The sequence below is a fragment of the Saccopteryx bilineata genome, chromosome 9, assembly GCF_036850765.1.
Source record: "Saccopteryx bilineata isolate mSacBil1 chromosome 9, mSacBil1_pri_phased_curated, whole genome shotgun sequence".
NCBI classification, from domain to species: domain Eukaryota; kingdom Metazoa; phylum Chordata; class Mammalia; order Chiroptera; family Emballonuridae; genus Saccopteryx; species Saccopteryx bilineata.
In genome coordinates this window covers 4990582-5015096 of record NC_089498.1, presented here as the reverse complement: position 1 = coordinate 5015096, position 24515 = coordinate 4990582, and the positions used below count along the sequence as shown (strand labels likewise).

Below are 24515 nucleotides of genomic sequence, written 5' to 3'. Positions count from 1 at the left end.
ACTGATGATAAAAACCATCCGGACACAGTCCTGTTTCAGCCCCCTGTCGGGTCTCTCCGAGCACGTCCACTGAAATACGTATGTCTCAACTCCCACCACCTTCCGGAGAACCTGCACCAGCTGTGGGCAGCCACCTCTGGGGCCCACGCACTGAGCTCTTCCCCACGGGCTCCCCCACCCCAGAGGGAGGCCTGACTTGGTTACTAGTTCAGGGCGTTCCCGGAGTGACTGTTCTGGGCCTGGCTGTGTTCAGCCCTGAGGATGCTGACTCAGCCCCCGTCTACGGACCACCCCCGCACTTACCCTCAATCCCTGAAAACAGCGGAGAGTTCTGAACACCGAAGGACAAAATGAGAGCTCTACTAGACAGCCTACCAAATTAAAAAACTATATATATTCTTTTATACATATCTATTTTTTGGGAGAGACTGTAGACACTTTGATAACTTTAAAGAGGCTCTTTAATGATCAATAAAACAGTGCGTCACCCTCACTAACAGAAAATGAAACCTAAGTATTGCCACACTTTCCTCTACATGCTAACCTTTAGTAACAGTAAGAATGGGCAGTACAGGCCCTGGCCGGTTGGCTCAGTGGTAGAGCGTCGGCCCGGCGTGTGGAAGTCCCAGGTTTGATTCCTGGCCAGGGCACACAGGAGAAGCACCCATCTGCTTCTCCATCCCTCCCCCTCTCCTTCCTCTCTGTCTCTCTCTTCCCCTCCCGCAGCCAAGGCTCCATTAGAACCAAGTTGGCCCAGGCGCTGAGGATAGCTCCATGGCCTCCACCTCAGGCACTAGAATGGCTCCGGGTGCAGTGAAGCAACACCCCAGGTGGACAGAACATCACCCCCTGGTGGGCATGCCGGGTGGGTCCCGGTCGGGCACATGCGGGAGTCAGTCTCTCTGCCTCCCTGCTTCTCACTTCAGAAAAATACAAAGAAGAATGTGCTGTCCCATGACACCAGACACGCCGCAGAGCCTCCCCTCCTCCCCCACTGGGCTCCTGCTGGGCACCTGCACCCCCGCTTGGCGGTCCAGCATCGCCTGGGCACTGAGAGCCAGCCTGGCACCGCGCTGTGCGCTGGCTCTCACTGACATTCTGACCCTGTCCCGTTCCCCTGCACCTGCCTCTGCTCCACGTAACACAGGTAATCAAGGGAAGGAAACTCCGGAAACTTACAGGTGTCTGCCAAGACACAGGTTCCCAGCCGGGAGCTGGGCCAGGAGGGCCACACTGCAGGCGACCGGAGCAGGGCCTGGCCCGGACCAGCATCTCACTGCTCTGCGGCACACTTCCAAAGGGCTCTTCGCAAGTGCCTGACTCAAACCATCCACACGCAGGCGACCGGAGCAGGGCCTGGCCCGGACCGGCATCTCTCTGCTCTGCGGCACACTTCCAAAGGGCTCTTCGCAAGTGCCTGACTCAAACCATCCACAGTAATTCCATGAGGCCGACGAGGGAGGAGTTCACTTCTAACAACTAAAAGATTGTATTTTTAATGGGGACTCAAGTGACTTCCCTCAGATCACAGGAAATTAACAGCAAAACCAAACATGAAAAACAGATCTCATCTGAACACGCCTACCATCAGGATCAAATCCCAGCTCAGACTTCTCCAGCTGAACGAGCTTTCCAAGGGTACCGGCCACCCTCGGCATTAGCGCCCACATCAGTAAAGCGGGCGTGAGCGCCCATCAGCAGCCCTTGGAGGCCCCGGCCCCCCGCCTGACAGCTGGGATACCTCAAAGTCCATCCTGACCCTCGGGCTCAGCTGCCTCGCCTCTTCGTGAGCTCACACGTCCACGAGGGCGATGAGAGGGTCTGGCCAGTCACTTCCCTAAGTCACTTACCCTTTCCGGACACTAGTGACATTCCCACACACACACCGTGGAAGGCAGAGATGTGCCCAGCTCTGTGCCGGACGGTGGTCCACGGTGCCACCGCTGTCCCATCAGACAGATGCACATCCCACCTGAGCCTCCAGGACCTTCTGGGACTCTCAGTCCACTCCTCCCCCAGCAGCCTGTCTCTCTTCATCCTCAACCCTTCACCTGGACCAAAAGGCTAACACCCAAGTACGCTCACAAGCAGCCCAAGTATCACTGGGGTTCCACACCCCCTCTCCTAGCCATCGATTCCTCTGCAACAGAGGTCAGCAAGCCACACCCACTGGCTGAACCTAGCCCCCTTCCTGTTTCTGGACAGCCCACAGGTGAGAATGTTCTTACTTTTTTTTTTTTTTTTTTTTTTTTTTTTTGACAGAGAGAGAGAGGGACAGATAGGGACAGACAGGAAGGGAGAGAGATGAGAATCATCAATTTTTCGCTGTGGCACTTTAGTTGTTTTTGATTAATTTCTCATATGTGCCTTGACCGGGGGGCTACAGCAGAGCGAGTAACCCCTTGCTCAAGCCAGTGACCTTGGGTCCAAGCTGGTGAGCTTTTGCTCAAACCAGATGAGCCCGCGCTCAAGCTGGCGACCTCGGAGTCTCGAACCTGGGTCCTCCGCATCCCAGTCCGACGCTCTATCCACTGCGCCACCACGTGGTCAGGCTGTTTTTACACTTGTAAATGGTTGAACCTAGAGAAAGGAGGATATTCTGGGACAGGTGTGAGTCACACACAATTTCACTGGAACGTCGCCATGCCCACTCATTCCCACACTGTCCGTGGTGCTGTCCTGCACTGCTCAGAGCAGAGCTGAGTAGCTGAGACAGAGCTCGTGAAACCAGCAAAGCTAAACACACTTCCTGTCTTCCCAGGAAAGGTCTGCTGACCCCTGCTTTTCAGGTGGGCTCCCTAACACATCCAGGAGCAACTGCACAGATCACGTCCACCAGCTTACCCAATGTGTTCCGTGTGCTGCCCTGGACACGACTTTGAAAGGAAACATTTTCTCACCTCCCAGAACCAGGTTAGGGTAGAAGAGGGTGACTTCAGGTGCTCCGAAGAGGAGGTCACACTATGAGACATGCAGAGCGCGCGGAAGGGGGCTCCCAACAGGAGACGCCCCTGGGACCCCCGCACAGGTCTTCACCACTCGGCCCCAGACCTGTCTGAAGAGGTGAGAGGCTCCCTCCTCATACAAGCAACAGGACAAAGGCATCTTCGAGTAGAAACGCATGCCAAAGGCATTTCTAATCCAAGGAATACGAGGGTTCCTGCCCCACGGCTTCAGCTCACCAGAACTCACTCCCAATATCTTCAAAATAAATTGGCAGCCCCCGCTTTTAACAGGAACAACTCCGTTGAGAATTTAATGGGGAGAAGACAGCATTCGAGGGTCATGCTAACTAGAAAAAGGAAACGAATGTAGTAAAAGCCACTTGACAGATTTTTGGCAGTAAAATGATGTCTAAACACATACCTCATGATCTAACATTAGGAATACAAGCTCTTAGTTTCGTGGTAGTCAAGGGAGAGAGCGATACGACATAAACATTAAAAATCGCCAATAAGAAAAGCCGGAGTCCGTGCTCCTAGGAGAGCGGAGGGCACAGAGGCAGACAGCACGGCTGCCCAAGAACCGGCTGCCACAGAAAGAGGGAGGGAGAAGGCTTTAAGCCCCTCCTGCCAAACCCGAATGTCAGCATCTCTTTCCTAATTGTTTAAACTGGAGGGAAAACAATCGTGTTTATAAGCAGCCTAGGAGGGAAGGTAATGTTTGTCAAACTCTGAGAACTGAGCCTGTAGACACATCTCGAAGTCCACACGCTCTATGAGAACTGTGTTTCCCCTTCGGTGCGACTCTGAAAACATTCCCGCAAGTCTGCTCTGGACTGTGCAGACGCCGCCCCTGCCTGCGGGCACTGCGGGGCCCACTGTCAGGCTGCGTGACCGGTGTGACACGTACATGTGCCACGTGCCGGTCAAGTGGCACTGCGGCAGAGCTCTGTGGTTCTCAGCGCAGAGGAGTGGGGAGGACCAGAGGGAGAACATGACAAAGCAAGAAAGGTGTTCGGAATGCCATCGCGACCCCACGGCAGGCAGGCAACCCGCCCTCGCACTGAGAAGCAATTTGATTGGAGTAAATCATCTGTCCCATAAAATTAATTCTACTGGCTCTGTCGTTTTATCTATATTTAATTTGTTAATCTGTTTTGTCTTTATAATCTTTTAAGCATAAGGAAAGTATATACTTGTGTGCACTCTTCCGTTGTAATAGAAGTAACTTCAGCTGGGGTGCCCATGGAGAAGGCGGCCTTGTAGCAATGGCGCTGGGGAAACGGGACATCCGTACGCAGAAGAGACCCGCTGGACCCTGACCTCAGCCCACAGACAGGCTAGTGCCACAACTGATCAGAGGCCCGGACACATGAACTGAACCAGAAACTTCTCGAAAGGAAATGCTGGCGAGTCATGACAGTGGATTCAGCAATGATTCCTCAGACGTGATACCAAAAGCACAGGCAACAAGGTAATTTGCCCTTCATCAAAACGGAAAGCTTTTGTGTACCAAAGGGCACTATCGATAAAGTAAAAAGAAAACCAATAGAATGGGAGAAAATATTTGCAAATCATTTATCTGATAAAAGATTAATATCCAAAATATCTGAGGAACCCCTACAACTTAACACCACCACCACCAACAACAACAAAACGGGCAAATAACTTGAATGGACATTTCTCAAAGGAGATAAACAAATGACCAATAAGCTCAGGAAAAAGATGTTCGACGTCATTAGTCATCAGAGATGACTGATGCAAATCGAAACTATAAGATACTACTTCAACCCATCAGGATGGCTATTATTAAAAAAGAAAAACAGAAAGCCCTGAAAAAATGGAATTAAAAATTTAAACACCAGAAAATAAGTGTTGGTGAGGACACAGAAAACCCAGCCGCCTCCTGCACCGCCGAGGGGGGTGTAGAATTATTAATATTTGGCTGCACTGGGAAACAGTGGTAGCTCCTCAGAGAGTTACACACAGTACTGGACCACACTATCCAGCAATTCCAGTCCGAGGCATAAACTCAAAGGAACTGAAAGCAGAAATTCAGATACTTCTACACCAATATTTACTCATAGCCTTATTCACAAGAGCCGAAAGGCAGAAACAACCCAGACGTCCACCAGCTGATCACTGTATGCCACCACAAAGCACAATAAGAGGGACGGGCTGACCTGTAAGTCAGTGAACAGAAGACTGTACCTGCAGGCGATCAATGACTTACACGAACCCAAAACAACACAGCTGACAGTTCAGCATGAGGAGCAAGGTAACAAGCAAAACTGTTGCCCCTTTTGAAATACTGAGAATACTTGTGGACAGAGGACCCCAAAGGGACCTATGAATCAAAGGGCCACCACTTATCTAAGGCATTCAGAGCTTTTAATGCAAAAACACTCTAACCCTAGAGTCCCGAGCTGGTCTCCCACGTCACCGGAGCCAGGAAGGTGCGCCTGCCGGTCTCAGCTCCCTCCGGGCACTGCTGGTTTCACAGGATGAGCTTTCAGTATCCACACGAGGTCACACGCACTCACACAAAAGTCCTTCCACTACTAATTTCCTTACCAATAGGCACATATGACATGTCCTTCCCACGCCCTTTACTTAGGGAACCCTGTCTCGTTTCATGGAAAAAGTGACACAGATCTAAACAGTGCTCTGGCAGTCTTCTCCACGGGAAAACACAACCACCCGTTTCTAGAACTGCCAAACTGTTCACCTTACCACGCTGCTGGGCACAGGATTGATCTTCTGGCCAAGGACAAACAGCCCATGTTCTAAGTCAAGGGTGCCGAGTCCACTGTTACCTCACTTTCAGATAAGCGAGTGATAAGCATGAGAAAAATGAAAACACTAACACAGCAGTGAAAGTTCAAAGTAGAATGACATAACACATTTACACATACCTCAACACACACAGACACACACCAACAAACCTATGGGGCAAAAATCTCACAACCCCTCTACCAAGACCGAAATAAGTAAAAGTGATAAAACCTAATGCACTTGGGGGTGAGGACAGAGGGGCCTGGAAGCAAAGTGGACAGAGCTTCCCTCATGCAGTGACCTCTCCGGTCTTTCTGGAAACGAGTATGAAGAAACCCTTCCACTCAGTTTGAGGAACGAGATGGAGAAACAAGCTGAAAAGTAAACACTTGGCTCTTCCAGCACTTTGTTCACAATAGGAAATAAAGGGCCACTTAGATGTCCAGCAGTAGGGAGTGCCTGAGTAAACCCTGGTGTATTGATACAGGACAAGACAACCCCGCCCCCTCCGAAAGCCTGTTTTTCTAGACGACATCAATACAGAGGAAAGACCACACAGAATGTAAGCTCACGGGGGTCTTTAATGTGGATGGAAACCACTCTTTAAAAACGCATCTCTGACGATGACACAAACATGAGTTTATGGAGACTAATACATAGTCGATTCCTTATAATGAAGAGCTTCTTTGAGATGGCATGATTGTTGTTATTTTATAGTCAAGTTGATCAAGATGACAAGAAACATGATTAAGTATACAGCCTCAATTTTTTAGCATGATCACTGAAGGCAAGCACCAAAGATATGCAGGACACATCAAATTCTCTTGATGTTTCTTGCTGTTTTGACACAATTATTCTGGCAACCATTATCTGTTAATCATCTCCACGGCGCTGACCTAATTCAGCACTTTTTATCAATGTTTCCTAGTCAGCACCCAGCACGCCGGCAGCAGGCAAGCAGACATTCAGGGTCGCACGGCAAAGCTAGGATGCGCCTCCTTGCTGTGACAGTTACAAAATCCGGGCACATGCTCTGCAAGTCAGTCTTCACTCCGTTGTGGGCAAATGCAGCGAATTCTCCTGAGCCCCTCCACTCGACCCCCCACTCCACAGTCCCACTCCACCCCCCACTCCACAGCCCCACTCCACCCCCTACTCCACCCCCACTCCACAGCCCCACTCCACCCCCACTCCACCCCCTACACCACAGCCCCACTCCACCCCCCACTCCACCCCCCACTCCACCCCCACTCCACCCCCCACTCCACAGCCCCACTCCACCCCCCACTCCACAGTCCCACTCCACCCCCACTCCACAGCCCCACTCCACCCCCCACTCCACCCCCCACTCCACCCCCACTCGACCCCCCACTCCACAGCCCCACTGGAGGACAACTTAGCATTCATGCTCCCCGCCCCAGCCATCAGCATGGGCCCATGCAGTAGCACTGGGACAAGAAGCACGGAATCCACGGAAAACGGCTCAGAAAATGACGGTACAGCTACACAGTTGGAATTCGACATAGCACTTAATTAAAAAAAAAAATTCCCAATATACGTTAAGTGGAAAAACATTAAAGTTACAAAGTAATGCGTTTTCTGTGATCAGTCCACCCTGTGGGAAAAGTTCTAGGAGGGTCCATGGGACGGCTGGAAACAGCCAGTACTGCCCAGGAAGGGGCCCGGGCTGGAAGGGCGGGCGGTCATGGGAGACTCCGACTTCTATGTGATGTTTGAAGTTTTCAGGAAGAGAATAAATTCAAGCCTTGCTTACATAATTAAAATTTAAGAAGACTCTCTCTGGATAAGCTGTAGCTGCCTTACCTGCCGTTACACTAAGGAAGCTCGAAGGTGCAGGAAGGCAGGAACCTAACTGCTAACGGCCGCTGAATACTCCTGCTGAACCACACAAGCGCCCTTCCCTCCACAACAACGTGGAAACTCCTCCTTGCTTAGAAACAAACCTGGGCCCCTTCACCACACAAAGAAAAACAAAACACTTTCAGAACAAGACCAAATTTTTAAGAAATCTTACACATGAAATCTCAAATTCCTTAATAAGCACTTTTACGTTTAATACAAAAAAAAAAAAATCGCATTACAAGGCCTGAGCCAAACTTTCACTTCATTGAAATCTCTGCAGCCCACGTAACTATTTCGAAGCTGTTCCATCCCTGGGTCTGGTTTAATTAACAGATAAAACATAAGCGAACTACAATTACGGGGCAGAAAACACACCTTAACAAATTTAAAACAGTTAGAATCATATAAAGTATGCTCTCAGACCACAATAACATTACACTAGAGACTGGTAACAAAAAGATAGCTGGAAAATCCCAAAACATAATATAAGGTCTACCGGCAAGTTCTGTCAATTTTTGGAATAAAACAAAATACAAATTTTTCTTACTGTCAATAAACTTTATTAAATAATATAATTGTTATTATTATTAATGATTTCTTGCCAGCGTGAGGACAATTTGTATATCCCATTTTTGAAAAATGTTTTATCTTTTGATGCGAAAAATTGAACTAATGCTTGTTTGATATCTTCTTAATTTTTGAATTTTTTGCCCTTCAAAAAATTTTGTAAGGACAAAAACAAGTGATAGTCGGAGGGTGCTAAGTCCGGGGAATATGGTGGATGCGACAGACATGCTTCTGTAGCATTTCTTCCTTGTTGAAATTCATAAAAATTACAGTGGCGTAAATGAACTTTATCAGTAGCCATGGGTACACTATCGCTTCACACATAAGACTAACGTGAATCAACTTTGTTTTAGTTAATTTGCTACGTCAGTATGTATACATTGAGTGATAAAAATAGAGAGGCACACATGCGCCAAATAAACATGGGCTTACGTGTCGAAACTTGTGATAGAAACGAACAGAACTTTCCGGTAGACCTTATATTTGGAGATCAAACACATAATCCTTGGAGATTAAATAAAACATAGATTGGCCCTGGCTGGGTGGCTCAGTGAACAGAGAATTGTCCCGCATGCTGAGTTGTGGGTTCAACCTCTGGTCAGGGCACATACAAGAAGCAACAAATGAGTGCACAACTAAATGGAACCACTAAGGGAAACAACGAGTTGATGCTTCTCTCTCTCTCAAATCAATGGAAAAATTAAAATAATAATAAGTAAATAAAACATGGATCAAAGAAGAAATCTGAAGAATTATTTCTAACTATATGAAGATGAAAATATAATGTATCAAAATTTGTGAGGGGGGAGAGGGAGGGGTACAAAGAAAACTGGATAGAGGGTGACGGAGGACGATCTCTCTTTGGGTGATGGGTATGCAACAGAACTAAATGACAAAATAACCTGGAAATGTTTTCTTTGAATATATGTACCCTGATTTATTGATGTCACCCCATTTAAATAAAAATTTATTTATTAAAAAAAAAATTTGTGAGATGCAGAGAAAGCAGAGGGAACTTTATTAAATGCAAATATTTGAAAAGAAGAGAAATCTAAAAAGCAATTATCTAAATTTCTACCTTAGGAAACTAAAAAGATATGGACAATTAAATTCAAAGTAGGGCAAGAAAATAATTAAAATCGGAACAGAAATCAATAAAAAGAAAAAAAATCAATGAAACTAAAAGCTCATTCCTTCAAAAGATCAATAAAATTGATAAATCTCTGGCCAGATGAACTAAGAAATAAAAGAGAGAGAATAAGTTACTAACAGAAATGAAAAAAAAAAGGCCATCACTACTGATCCTATGGGCATTCAGAGGATAGTAAAGGAATATTACAGCCTTCAGTGTTGGCCCAGGATGCTGAGGACCCCAGTCTGAAACCCTGAGGTCACAGCGGCTCATTGACTAGAGCACAGGCATGTCACCTTGAGCCAGGGGTTGCCGGCCTGAGCATGGGATCATTGACATGATCCCAAGATTGCTGGCTAGAAGCCCAAAGGTCACTGGTTTGGGCTCAAGATCACTAGCTTGAAGCCCAAGGTGTTGGCTTGAGCCCAAGTCACTGGGGTCACTGGCTCGGCTTAAGCCTCCCCCCCATCCCAATCAAGGCACATATGAGAAGCAATCAATAAAGAACTAAAGTGAAGCAACTCAAGTTGATACCTCTCATCTCTCTCTTCCCCACCTTCCTTTCTCTCTCTCTGAAAAACACACACATATACAAAAGGAGTATTATGAACAAGTCTATGCCCACAATTTGATAACATAGGCGAAAGAGACTAATTCCTTGAAAGAGACCGTCTGCTAGAATTTACACAGGGAAAAAAACGCTCTGAATAGACCTGTATCTATTAAAAAAACAGAATCAGTAACAAATAATCTTCTAAAACAAAAAGCACCAACCCTAGATTGGTTTACTGGTAAAATCTACCAAAGATTTAAGAAAGAAATTATCTCAACACTCGACAATCTCTTCAGAAAACAGAAGCAGAAGAAATCTTCCTAACTCATCCTGTGAAGCCAGAATCATCCTAATCCTCAAACCAGACAGAAAGACACTACAAGAAAGAAAAATCACTGACCAATATCTCTCATGAACACACATGTAAAAATCCTGAACAAAATACTAGCAAACCGAATCTAACAATGTACAAGAGGAATTATGCACTGTGACCAAGTGGGTTTTATTCCAGGTTCAACATTCCAAAATAAATTTATGTAACCCATCACATCAACAGGCTACAGAAGAAAAGTTGTATGGTGAGATCAACCAATACAGAAAAGGCACTTGAAAAAAAATCCAACATCCAATCAAACGCTCTCAGCAAACCGGAACAGGAAGTCCCTCAACTTTGTAAAGAACATAAAAATCTTACAGAAAACATCACATTTAATGATGAGAAAGGAGGTGTTTTACCACTAATCAGGAGCAATGCAAGATGTCTACTCTCACCGCTCCTATTCAACATCATAATGGAAGTCCTGGCTAATGCCATAAGACCAGAAAAAGAGAACGTGTGCAGATTGGGGAAGGAAGAAATAATACTGCTTTTCTTTACTAATGACATGAGTATCAACATAGAAAATCCCAAAGAAACAGCAACAACAACAAAAATTCCTGGTACTAATAAGCCATTTATAGCAAGGTTGCAGCATACAAGGCTAATAAACAAAACAAAAGTTGATTGCATTCTCATATACCAGCAGTAAACATTTGGAATTTGAAATGTAAAATGCGATAAATACCATTTGCATTGGCATCAAAAAATGAAAATACTTAGGTATAACTATAATAACATAGGTACAAGATCTATATGAAGAAAGTACAAAACTGATGAGAGAAATCAAAGAAAATATAAAGAAATGGAGGGTTATTCCCAGAACATGAAGAGGAAGACTATCCTGTCAAGATGTCATGGTCATTTATTTATATTTCCTCCCAATCTGAACTACAAATTCAATGACATCTCAATTAAAAGTCCAGCAAGATAGTTTGTGCACATCAACAGGCTGATTCTAAAATTGGCATGGAGAGAAAAAAAGTTCAGCATAGCCAACACAATACAGAAGGACTACACTATCTGCGTTTAAGACTTACTATGACATAATGCTACAGACAGAGTGTGGGACTGGTGAAAACACAGACAGATCACAGAACAGAACCAAGCCCAGAAATACACCTCCCTGAAATCCAGCCCAGCGATCTCTGACAGAGGAGGAAAGGCAATCAGACAAAGGAAGAACAGTCTTGTTAGAGCATGGAGCTGGGACTCCTGGACATTCACATGGAAAATACGTACATCCAGACACAGATCCTAAACCTTTCATAAAAATTAACCCAAAATGGATAAAAGACCTAATGTAAGGGCTAAGCCTATAAAACTCTTACACGGAACACAGAGGGTTAATTTTCATGATCTTGGATGAGGCAATGGTTTTTCAGAAGTGATTCCTAAAGCATAGCAATGGGAAAAATAACAGATGGACTAGAAGTTATCACAAGGGAAAAACAAACTTTTTTCAAAGACACTCTCAAGAAAGTAAAAAGACAATCCGCGGAATGGGAGAAAATATTTGCAAAGCACCTATCTGATAAGGGTCTAGGAAACAGAATACATAAAGAATTCTCACAACTCAACAACAAAAAGGCAACCCCGCAATTTTAAAAACGGCCAAAGGATTTCAATAGATGTTCCTCCAAAGATAAACATCTGGCCCAGGAGCACATGAAAAGATGTTGAATGTCAGGAACATCATGAGTTATCAGGAAAATGCAGATCAAAATCACAAGACACCACTTCACCCGCATGAGGATGACTATCATCAAAAAGATAACAAGTGTTGACAAGAACACAGAAAAACTGGAAACCTCATACATTGCCAGTGGAAATGAAAAATCCTACAGCCACTTTATATGACCCAACAATTCCACCGCTAGGTATTTACTCAAGAGAAATGAAAACATATGCCCACACAAAAACTTGTACATGAATGTTCACAGCAAGCAGCATTATCTATAATGGCCAAAACACCAAAACCCATTGTTCGTCGCCTGATAAATGGATAAACAAAATGTAATACATTCAAAAAATAGAATATTCAGCCATAGAAAGGAATTAAGTATTGATACATACTACAATATGAACTTTGAAAACATTAAGTGAACGAAACCAGGCACAAAAGACCACGGACTGTATGGTTCCACTTTTATGAAACGTTCAGAACACTAAATCTACAGAGACAAAAAACGGCTATGAGGCTGCCAGGGGCTGAGAGGGCAGGGAGAGTGGGCATGACAATGGGCACAGGGCTTCTTTCCAGGGTGATGAACTGTTCTGGAATTAGATAGCTATGATGGTTACACAACCGTCTAAAATCCAGATTTGATGGTATGTGACTTATATCTCATAAAAATAGAAAAATAAACAACTGGAAACAAACCAAATGTCCAACCCAGGACTGGTGAAATAAATTAAGGTGTGTTCAGAACGCCATGCCACATATAACAGGCACACAGAATCATACTAAAGGTAAGAGGGTACTGAAAGATGCCGTGGAACTGTATTTTTTTTTTTTTTGGAACTGTATTTTATATGAAAGGATGTTTGTCATGTTAAATTTTTTTTTTTTTTTGGTAGGTGAGAGGAGGGAAGATAGTGAAGCAGACTTCCACATGTGTCCATCAGGGACAATGCTCGAGTACTGAGCTATTTTTAGTGCCTGAGGCTGACACACTCAGACCAACTGAGCTATCCTCAGCACCTGGGCCATACTGGATCCAACTGAGCCACTGGCTGTGGGGGAGGGCGGGGGGAGGAAGAGAATGAGAAGGAGGAGAGAAGCAGATGGTCGCTTCTCACGTGTACCCTGACCAGAAATCAAACTCGGGACATCCATACGCTGGGCCAATGCTCTATCCACTGAGCAACTGGCCAGGGCCATAAAAAAGTTTTAAGTCAAAAAAGTATTGCCACAAGCACTTGACCAGGCAATGGCGCAGTGGATAGAACGTCAGACTGCGATGCTGACAACCCAGGTTCGAGACCCCGAGGTCGCCAGCTTGAATGCGGGCTCATCTGGTTTGAGCAAAGCTCACCAGGTTGGACCCAAGGTCGCTGGCTCGAGCAAGGGGTTACTTGGTCTGCTGAAGGCCCATGGTCAAGGCACATATGAGAAAGCAATCAATGAACAACTAAGGTGTCGCAACCAAAAACTGATGATTGTTGCTTCTCATCTCTCTCCGTTCCTGTCTGTCTGTCCCTATATGTCCCTCTCTCTGACTCTCTAAAAAAAAAAAAAAGTATTGCCAAAATATGCTGTTCTCCCAAAGAAGAAAATAATCTTAGAATAAAACTTAGTTCTAACTCTGGCCTGCAGATTGTGAGAGAATACATGTTTGTTGTTAAAAAGCAAAATTAATTTGCTATCCGTATAGATGTATTGGAAAAAGACCACTGCGATGACTCCAGCTGACACCCGTCACCATACGTGCAGACTTTTTCTCTTTTGATGAGAAGTCTGGTAGTCACCACTCTGTTCCCTGTGTTTATAAGCTTACGTTGTCTGTCTGTCTGTTTTTAGATCTCACATATAAGTGAGATTATACAGTATTTGTGTTTCTCTGTCTGACTCACTTCACTTAGTATAACACTCTCAAGGTCTGTCCAGGTAGTCACAAATGGCAGGATTTCACTCATTTTTTACTGCTGAGTAACACACACACACACACACACACACACACAAACACACACACACACACACCAGTTTTCTTTATCCATTCATCCCTTGATGGACACTTAGGTTGTTTCCATGTCTTGGCTACAGTAAATCGTGCTGCAATGAACACTGGGTGCAGGTACCTTCTCCAACTACTGTTACTGTTTTCATTTCTCTTAGATAAATACCCACAAGTGAAATTTGCTAAATCATATGGTAGTTTTACTTTCTAAAATTCTGATGAATCTCCATACTGGTTTCCATAATGGCTAAATCAACTTACGTTCCCACCAACATACACAAGGGCTCCCGTTTCCTCCACAGCCTCGCCAACACTTGTTATTGCTTATGTTTTTGGGAATAGCCAATCTAAAAGGCGTGAGGTGGTATTTTAAAAAATATGTATCTAAACTGGAAAGAACACGTCCTGGTCAGTTAGCTCAGTTGGTCAGAACATCACCCCAAAATGACAAGGTTGTGGATTCGATCCCCAGTCAGGGCACATATAGGAAGCAACCAACAAATGCACAACTACGGGGAACAACAAATGAATGTCTCTCTCTCTCCCCGCCCTTCCGTTCCATCTCTCTAAAATCAATTTTAAAAATAAATTGCAAAAAAACATTTTTAAGTATATGTCCACAGCAGGAGTCCATACTTATAAAAAGAACAAAGTAGATAATATATACATATATTAAAAATTCTAAAAATATTGACACTAAAATGTTAACAGCAGTTATATACTGGTAGTAGTATTATAAGGGCTATATCTCCCCTCCTTTGGTTTAGCTGTATTTTCTAGTTTTGGACAATTAGCATTTATTATTAGTATGTAAAATATATGTTGATTTTAAAAACAAGTATTCTAAGGAGCAGTGCTTTAACACCTCATACAAAGAAGAAATAAAGGGGGAATAATTAACTTGAGGGAATAAAAGCATACAAATTTCAAACCTCACCACAGACGTAACACATTATTAATAAACCCAAATCACTGGAAATTAACTTTTAACACTCCAAAACCACAATCCTAACAGGTTCTTTTTTCTTCTAGGTGAGAGGAGGGGAGACAGTGAGGCAGACTCCCACAGGTGCCTAGACAAGGATCCACCCTGCATCCCCTGTCTGGTGCGGACACTCCAGTACTGAGCTATCTTCAGCGCCTGAGGCTGCGGTTTGGACCAATGGAGCCACTGCGGGAGGAGAAGAGGCAGAGAACAGGGAGAGGGAGGGGAAGAGAAGAAGACGGTCACTTCTCCTGTGTGCTCCGACCAGGGATCATCCATACACCAGACCGACGCTCTACCCACTGAGCCACCACACATGGGTTCTTATTCCTGTTTTGGCAGCAATTTACAACACGTGACAGTGCTAACAGTTATATTATTTTGACAAAAAGCAAAGCAGTGATGACAAGGAGCTGGTAAGAGAAAAAATAAGACAGCAGGTCTCATCCCAGTCCAGAAACACAGTTTATTCTAGGAACTATCTAGATGAATTTGAAGGTAAAAGTATTTATTCTACAGTCTGGAACTATTGTTCAGATATAAAAATACTGTAAAAAGAAAAAAAAGTCTGCATATTATCACCAAAAAAACACTACTAACCACAGAGTTTAGTCTCCGAAATAGAGGCAAGCCAACAAAAAATGAAGTTGACTCATAACACAGGAAGTGTCAGGACTCTAAGCAGTTACCGTCCTGTATGTTTCTGGAAAGTGAAATCAAGCTCTACTTCATACTGAGTCCCTGAGAAAAAAGCACCATGAAAAGGAAACACTGCAAAGTACTGCAAAGGTAAACAAAGAAAAAGAGATAAAATAATACTGCTAAGAATAAAACCAAAGTACGACCTGGAAATTAGGCCCTCTTCAGTCGTAAGTCACACACACAACACAAAGGAGTGCCTGCGGGATGCTGAAATCTGAGTAAGGCTGGTGGATTGTTGTAACGATGGCAATTTCCTGGTTTTGATATTAAATGATAGTTATGTAAGATGTTATCATCGCACCAAAGTAGGTGAAGGGAACGTGGGATCTTGCTGTACTATTTTTTGCAAATTTCTGTGAATCTGTATTTCAAAATAAAATGTTAAAAAAAAAAATCAGGTGGGGGCGATGCATGAGAATGTTAATAAGAAAATAAATAGGAAAGGTTTAGGAACATGATAAAAAGACGACCATGAGCACTTTGATTTTATTGAGCAATCTGAAAACAGCTTTCTGCACACTGTTCTCACTACGCCGGCAGAAAGCCAGGCTTGAGTTACAATTCCTGAGGGGAGTTACCAGACACTACAGGGTATCTCCTACGCACACGGCAAGATTCTCTTCAGACTCAAAATGGTTCAAGTGAACAAGGAGCCAGCGCATAACATAAACAACCTTGCATTTGTGTGTGTGTGTGTGGGGGGGGGTGTGTGTTTGTTTTTTCCAAAATCTTCAACTCAGATTTCCATAAGGCCCAATGCCCTAAGCATGCATCAGTCTCATATCCTCAAGTAACTTACAGATGGAAATAAAAGGAACGCCTGCTGTTTGGGTTCAAATGAATGAAAAGTCTAGATTAGAGAGCCTTCCTGAACTTTAATCAATATTATCTTGGAAAAATCTAATCCCGTGTCATTTTAAAAGTGGAGCCATGAGTCTGAAGCCCTTGTGGTGTTCTGCAGCACCTGGGTCCCGAGCACACATGCTGAATGGTTGAAAGAACATTCTACTCTATTCCTCTGAGTCTTCCTCAAGCAGGCTGAGCTGTCTCATCAGCTCTGCAGAAAGAGTAAGGAAAGGGTTCCCAGACCAGCTGCTGGGAACTGGACCCAAATTCTTCAAATAAGCATCCTCTTTGGCCCTTTCAGGATTGCTAGATACCTATGTGTGTGTTAGTGACATGCTCTCTAGTGCCATGGGTGTGATCCTGAAATAGTTTTCTCCACTAAATGTTACTCTAATGCAGGGGTAGTCAACCTTTTTATACTTACCGCCCACTTTTGTATCTCTGTTAGTAGTAAAATTTTCTAAACGCCCACCGGTTCCATAGTAATGGTGATTTATAAAGTAGAGAAGTAACTTCACTTTATAAAATTTATAAAGCAGAGTTACAGCAAGTTAAAGCATATAATAGGCCCTGGCCGGTTGGCTCAGCGGTAGAGCATCGGCCTGGCATGCGGGGGACCCGGGTTCGATTCCCGGCCAGGGCACATAGGAGAAGCGCCCATTTGCTTTTCCACCCCCACCCCCTCCTTCCTCTCTGTCTCTCTCTTCCCCTCCCGCAGCCAAGGCTCCATTGGAGCAAAGATGGCCCGGGTGCTGGGGATGGCTCCTTGGCCTCTGCCCCAGGCGCTAGAGTGGCTCTGGTCGCGGCAGAGCGACGCCCCGGAGGGGCAGAGCATCGCCCCCGGGTGGGCAGAGCATCGCCCCTGGTGGGTGTGCCGGGTGGATCCTGGTCGGGCGCATGCGGGAGTCTGTCTGACTGTCTCTCCCCATTTCCAGCTTCAGAAAAATACAAAAAAATATATATATATATAGTAAAAAAAAAAAAAAAAAGCAAGCATATAATAATAATTACTTACCAAGTCTTTATGTCATATTTTCGCTAAGTTGGGCAGAATAAATCTTTATAAAACAATTTACTATAGTTAAATCTATCTTTTTATTTATACTTTGGTTGCTCCGCTACCACCCACCATGAAAGCTAGAATGCCCACTAGTGGGCGGTAGGGACCAGGTTGACTACTACTGCTCTAATGGATTCAACAGATGGGGAGAATAGAAGAAAGTTGAGTGAAATCATACAACAGCTTCTTTTTCTATTTTCCATTAAAAAAATTGCTTGAATTTTTCTCAGCTTCGGCAAGTGTAAGAACATCTAACAACAACCATCTGATCAATCCAATATCAAAAGTGCCCTTGAACACTCCTCCCATAGACCCTCGGAACTCCTAACACTGGGATTCATTACAAGAAGTTGGGATTCAAGGCCACTGAGCACACCAGGACCAGAACTGTTCTAACGCACACATACACCCTCCCTGCCTTAGACTTTTCTAGTAACCTTTTCTCATCCTTCCTTTCCTGTGGTATACAAAACCAGTGGTCCTCAACCCCCGGGCCGTGGACCAATACCGGTCCGTGGGCCATTTGATACTGGTCCACAGAGGAAGGATAAATAACTTATATTATTTCCATTTTATTTATAATTAAGTCTGAACGATGTTTTATTTTTAAAAAATGACCAGATTCCCTCTGTTACATCCATCTAAGACTCATTCTTGACGCTTGTCTCGGTCACGTGATACATTGATCCGTCCCACCCTAAAGGCCGGTCCGTGAAAATATTTTCCGACATTAAACTGGTCCATGGTCTTAAAGGTTGGAGACCACTGTACTAAACCTTCCGTGTGAGCACAGGGTAGACTCCAAAAACCTCAATTCACTCACTGTTTCAACAGCTAAAAACTTAACAGAGGTTGAAAAAGATTCTACACGCTGAAATGCCACTGATTCTGACAGTGACCAAGTTCACTGGTCACAGATTTTGTACAGAAGAGTTGTGGCATGAAAACAACTCAGTTGAACACAGTTTACTAGTTTGGCAAATGCTCAAATATGAATTACACTGTTATTGTAGACACTACACTGTAGAAAACTTAATGTCTTCTTGAAAGCACATTTCAGTATCCAATGTAGCAAAATTTAATAACCTGGAGGTTCTAGTTCACTGAAGAATTACTATTGGCTACATCTGCAAACTGTACAGAAGTTATACTTAGAGCAAGTACATAGAGTAAGACCTTTCAATTCTTTCATACTCAACCCATGTTAAACAGCCTTATCTATGGCTTTGGAGCCCAGCACTACTACCAATCCCACTGACCGTACCATAGAAATAAACAGAAAGAGGCCGTGCCGCTGCTGAAGAATAGCGTCAGAGCCTTGGACTGGCCGTGACAGAGGGAATGCACGTAAGGAAAGAATGCCCACTGCAGAAAGAACACGCACATCTCGGCCCCGAAATTTCCACTCCCTGCGGGGCAGCTCCACCTCAACCTACCTTCTGCTCCAAACCAACAGCCCTGACCTTTGTTTTCAATAATAACATCAACATTTCCCCAGTCACTCAAGGGCAAGGCTGTAATTGATTAGTATATCCACGAAAGGGTCCGAATCCACTCCACCCTCACCCTCTCGTCCTGTTCAAGAGAGTACTCCTTAAACCAAGGTTTCCACCAGGGTCTTCTTGGATTATCTCACAGTCATGTGTACTCTCCAAAACATGATTTTAAAAAGTCACCCAAGCCTTGAAAAAATATCTCTAGTTCTGGCAGTGCAGCCAACCCAAACCTTTTTTAATGAGCTTGGACAGGCACCAAGCACCTTGCACAAGCCATTCCTGGATGTGGGGGCTCAGACCAAGGACTCTGAATCTCTGTAAGTGTCCTGTGTTTGCTACTTTTTGTCATCTCCATTTCTCCAGGGTGATCAACAATTAAATCTTTGAAAAGAAAAGGGCTAACAGCTTGTTTTCATGGACAACCAGAAGGAGCATGTGGATTGCTTTCTACACCAAAGCGGCCTCAGAGATGAAGCGAAAGCAACTTTAAAAGGAAGACAAGGAACGGGAACCAACTTGCTGGGGTCTGTGGGTACTCGCAGAAGACTGTGATGGAAAGGCAGGGGCCAATTTAGTTTTGAAATAGGACTATGAAGACTTAGGGATGAAATCCAAGTACATTACTTCTACATTTAAGGACTTCCCATCTTGGCCCTGGCTAGTTAGCTCAGTTGGTTAGAGCATCACCCTGAAACACCAAGGTTGCGGGTTTGATCCCCAGACAGGGCACACATGGGAGGCAAGCAATGAATGCACAACTAAGTGGAACAACAAATGAATGCTTCTCTCTCTCCTCTCCTCTCCTCCGTCTCCCTCTTCCTTTCTCTGTGTCTCTAAAATCAGTCAATAACAAGAAGAAAGAGATTTCCATTTTAATTAGTGACCTAGTGGGTAAAAAGAAATACACTCAAGGAAAACCAAGCATAAGCAAGTTATGCGAACAGCATGAAGCAAGTACTTCAAGAGCTCAAAGGAGGAACCAAAAAAAAATCAAGAATCTGGGCGATGGAAGGCTGGGCTTTGGGCTGCCTTTTGGGTTCTGACCGCCTGGGAGTGTTCAGGCAGTAGGATACGGGTCTGGCTGCAGCAGAGAACCCCGAGAGAGCAGGGTCTGGCTGCAGCAGAGAACCCCGAGGGAGCAGGACGTGCCAGTGTCCGAGGCTGCCCCACAGTCGCAGGTCCCCGCTCACCTGCTTTTTCTCCTCTCCCCCTCCCCCCTGAGGCCAGGACTGCCACAACTGGTTAACCTATTAGCTAAATGTCAGTCACATGCCAAGAATTCAGAATGGTGGTAACAGTTTCACTATATTTAATCTCAGAATACCACAACATTATGCTCTCAACTCACCGAGTTTTAAAATATCTCTTAAAAATAGCAAAACTTCCACAAAAGTCAAGAAATAAGGATCCATGAATCAAAACAAGAACGTTTAAGCACCCAGACACTCTTGACAAAACACTGTTAGGAACCACTTTACAAAATAATTTTTTTTTAAGTGCTGACGTCCTCTAAAGGAGGAGCCAAGTAAAAAAAAAAAGGAAAGTCTGATAAAGTGATAAGCAGTTTTAAAACAGGTTTATAATCAGTTTTTAAATAGTAATCCCTCTAGGAAATAGAAACTCCTCTCTTTAAGCCCTCTGAGGGCAATATAGTATTTGAATCAGGAATATAATATTGCATATTGCAATACTGTATTAATATTGCTTCTACACAAGTTCAAACGTGATTCTTTTACAGTATCCTCAACAATAAAGAGCAAGCAGAGGACAGGACGATTCCTAATGATCAGACAGAGCAGCCAGCATTTTGGACTTATAATGTGTCTTTGCAAGAGACATATGCAGAAGCCTCAGGAAAAGGACATTAGGGAACTTCAAGGTTTTAGCTAACAGTGATTACTTAACAGGAGCTCATTCCTGTGAAACGAAACTGCCAGAACCCCTCAATATCATCTGCTTGTCGCTAAGCCACAAGACTATGCTTCCTCTTGGAAATACTGTGCTAAGAGGATGGGACCAGGAGCCTTTTGGAAAAACGAGATGACCATGGAGAGCGCCCTTGAGGCTCAGCAACGGAGATTCAACCCTAATCCCCTCCAAAAAGTGAGGGCAGGTTCACACATTCCCCAGCGCCAGTCCCAAAAGGCTGGACTGCATTTTCCATAAAAGGTGTGACTTGTAACAGGAGCACAGAGCAGACACCAGCCCACTAAGAAGCAGATGGAACCCACCAACTCATTTTACCCAAGCCTTCAAAACTGTCTCTGCTTGCCAAGGCAGGGCCAGATCTGAATGGGTGAATCTAAGAATAAAGGTTTCACATGGGATTACTAATAGCGATTCCGTTTGTCTACTGTAGCCCCAATGTAAAACAGGATCTGAGAAAGGAAAAGTGATTTGAAAAGTTCATTTTCCGTACTCATGGTACACGTCACACACACAGCACACAGGCTTTTCCAGAATGGAAACTGAGCTGCAAACATTCCCTGCTTATGTACATAATTCACTAGGGGTCAGGTAAGATTGCATTTTGTAACAGTTGAACTTTAAACAGTCATTAGTGGTGCAACATTCACTCACTAGCATACAGTTACCCCCAGAATAAAAAGCATTAGCTGTCTCCATCGGGAGGACAACTGAACAGTCAGGAACTGGGGCCAAGGCCCACGAACTCCTAGAAAGTTCTATCAGCCTCAGAAGAAGAGCTCACCATCTCCACCAGCCTAAACTTAGCCGTCACCCCATTCCTCACTCCCCACAGAATATGGCATCGGTAACACAATAAAAATTTTTAAAATAAGAAAATAAAATGATGGACCAAAGAGTCAATAGCAGGCAAAGCTTTACTGGGCTGACGAGTCCCCGTTTGGGGTTGGGGAAGAGAGGGGGGAGGAGCTTTCTGGATGTTTCTATTCTTGGCAAGGAAAGCACCTCCAGGTCCTGTTCCACCAAAAGGCAGTAACACAGGAATGTTCTCGGGGAACGAAGGATTTGCCCGTGCTAAGCAACCTCATCTTGGGGTGTGACGCTGGGGAAGTCCGGTGGGGAGGGCTGGAGTGGGGACTCGGGGAAGGCGTGTTTGACTGAGGGGTGGGGAAATGGGAGGAAAGAATGAATGAATAAGGGGGGTGGGAGAAGAGGGGATTGGTGAAGAGGGAGAGTGTGCATGACTAAGGGAGGGTCAGGGAGGGTGTGGGCCGCCAAGGAGGGCCAGGGGAAGGTGTGGATGGTGGACAGAGGGAGAAGTGTCCATCAGCCCCAGAGAAGCAGCAACGAAGGCAGCCGAGGGGGGTGGCCTCCCCGGGGTTCCCTGCAACCTCTGTGGGCCTGTGCAAGGGCCAAGCCGCAGGGTCACACTCACCCCACGACTCCCTGGTGGTAGTTCCTCCGCTTCCACGGGGTCCCGCTGTACACGCCCCCGCTGCCTTCGGCCCGGCCGCCCCCCGCGGCCCGCCCTGCGCTGGGCTGCAGCAGGCTGTAGTTGAGTCCGTAGGTGCTGGCCTTGTTGTCGCGCTTCCTCTTGTTGCTGCTGCCAGAGGCCGGGTCGGCCGGCTCCGCGGCGGGGACGGCGGCCGAGGAGTGCGGGGACGAGGACGCCGAAGGGGACGAGGACGCCGAGGGGCCCGCGGCAGCCCGGCGGGCCCAGGCCGCGGGCTGGTGGTGGTGGTTACTGGTGGTGGTGGTGGCGGTGGAGGTCTCCAGGGGCAGGAAGTCCCTCTGCTCCGCGGACTGCGCGTGGCCGTCCACTAGGCGCTCCCCGGAGCGGTACATGCCGGCCGGGGCCGGGGCCGCGCCGCCGGGGCTGCCGGTGCTGCTGCCGCTCCCGCCGGGGGCCGTGCTGCTGCTGCCGCCGCCGCCGCCGCCGCCGCTCGCGCCGCTGCTGTGACAGTGGTGGTTGAAGTAGAGGTTCCGCAGCCCCTGGGTGGTCTCCCAGATCTGCATCCACAGACTGTTGGACGGTCCGAGCTGCTCTGGCTGGAACCAGGCGATCCTCGGATCCATCAAACGGCGGCGGCCTCTGCCCCCGCCCCTCCAGGCCGCCCGCAGGGCCGCGGCCGCCGCCGCCGCCGCCGCCGCGCCTTAGGCGCACGCCCGGCCTCGGCGGCTGCTGCTGCTGCTGCTGCCGCTGCCGCCGCCGCCGCTGCTGCTGCTCCTCGGGGCCCGCGGCGGGCGGCGCGGTCGCTCAGGGAGCGCGGCCGGCGCCGGCAGCGTCGCTCCCGCCCTCGGGGGCTCCGCGGGTCCTCCCCCCTCCCTCCGCCCCTCTGCTGAGCCCCTGTCACCGGGGTCCCCGTGCAAATGGCGGCCGCGGCGGCGCCTCTAGAGAAGGGTGAGCGGCGACAGAGGCAGTGCTGGTGGCGGCGGCGGCGGCGGCGGCGGAACGCGCCTGCTCCGTAGCGTCCTCGCTGTCCCGCCCCGAGGGCGGGGCCTCGGCCGGCTCCGCCCCGCTCGCTCCGCCCCCTCGCTCGCCCCGCCCCCGCCTCGCGCCCCGGTCAGCCCCGGAGGCCGCGCGGTGCGTCACAGAGGCCGGGGTGTGGCGCGGTAGGGGCCACAACCGCCTCTGGCCCAACCGTTCCGGCGCCTGCTGGGGACCGGGCCGCACGTACCTGGGCGTCCGGGTGCCCCTGCCGCGCGCGCCGCCGTCGGTCTGGGTTTCCGCGTCCCTGGAACTGGGTGAGGCCGGACGGAAGTCGGCGTCAGCTCCGCAGGGAAAGGTTGTGGGCGGTGCCGCCCCGCCCACTGTGCCCTCCCCCACCCGCTGGCCCCCGGGACGTCCTCGCCTGTCCCGGCTCCTCCCGAGCTCTCAGCTCGCAGCACTCCTCCTCCGGGAGGCAGGACCTGCGCCCCGGCCCCTGAGCACGTGCGCTGCACCTTGCCTCCGCGCCCCGGCCGCCCCGCTCCGCCCCGCGCCTGCCCAGCCGCGCCCTGGCCGGGGTGGAGGTCGGCAGGCCTGGGCCGAGGGTCCGGCAGCCCACCCCGAGACGGGGGGAACCGGCGCTCACCTGCAGGGACGCTCGCGCGTCTTCGCTGAGTGTGTAAGCCATGGGCTCCAAACGCCCTGCACGCAGCTACGCACGGATGAACACGCACGGATGCACACACAGGCGCGGGGACAGTCACGCTGCTGGGTGTGTGAAGAACCCCCGCTGGCCCTGGTGTACCAGCACCCTCAGGAAGCCCTTGAGATATAGACCTTGGATCAGAAGTAACAGAAAACCCAAAGCCTTTCGGACTAAAATGAGAAGCATATATTGTTGGCATCCGTAGAGAATTTTCACAAGATGGTTATTTGTGTATCTTCCCAATCCCTGTGTTTAAAGAAAAGGGGGGGGGGCGGGTTTTAAATACTTCAAATCATCTGGAGAAAAAAGCAGAGTGAGCACATTTCCTGCGTGCCTCTAAGATTGGTCCTAAGTCCAAATCAAGCCCCTGCGCCAGATTTCAGACCTCTGTTTTGGGAGCTCAATATCCTAGAAAGTTTTTCTTGGCAAATGATGAAAAACTATCAAATTACGAAGCATTGCTCCACCTTTTATCTTG

The 24515-nt window shown here is 47.0% G+C and overlaps 1 protein-coding gene across 4 annotated transcripts in view; it reads right to left on the bottom strand.

Annotated features, from left to right (window-relative positions):
* Nucleotides 1-24272, bottom strand: part of TENT4B (terminal nucleotidyltransferase 4B) — a 53279-nt gene extending 29007 nt beyond the window's left edge. Inside the window, exons 1-2 of one of the 4 annotated variants that reach the window (XM_066242468.1) lie at nt 23582-24272; nt 22339-22952 (exon numbers count right to left, since the gene is read on the bottom strand). In XM_066242468.1, coding sequence (XP_066098565.1) covers nt 22339-22919 — 581 coding nt within the window. In that variant the 5' untranslated portion in view covers nt 22920-22952; nt 23582-24272. Of the gene's footprint in view, nt 1-22338; nt 23348-23581 lie in introns of those variants that run through there. The other 3 variants (XM_066242470.1, XM_066242469.1, XM_066242467.1) reach the window with 3 other exon arrangements.
* Between the last annotated feature and the right edge of the window lie 243 nt (nt 24273-24515).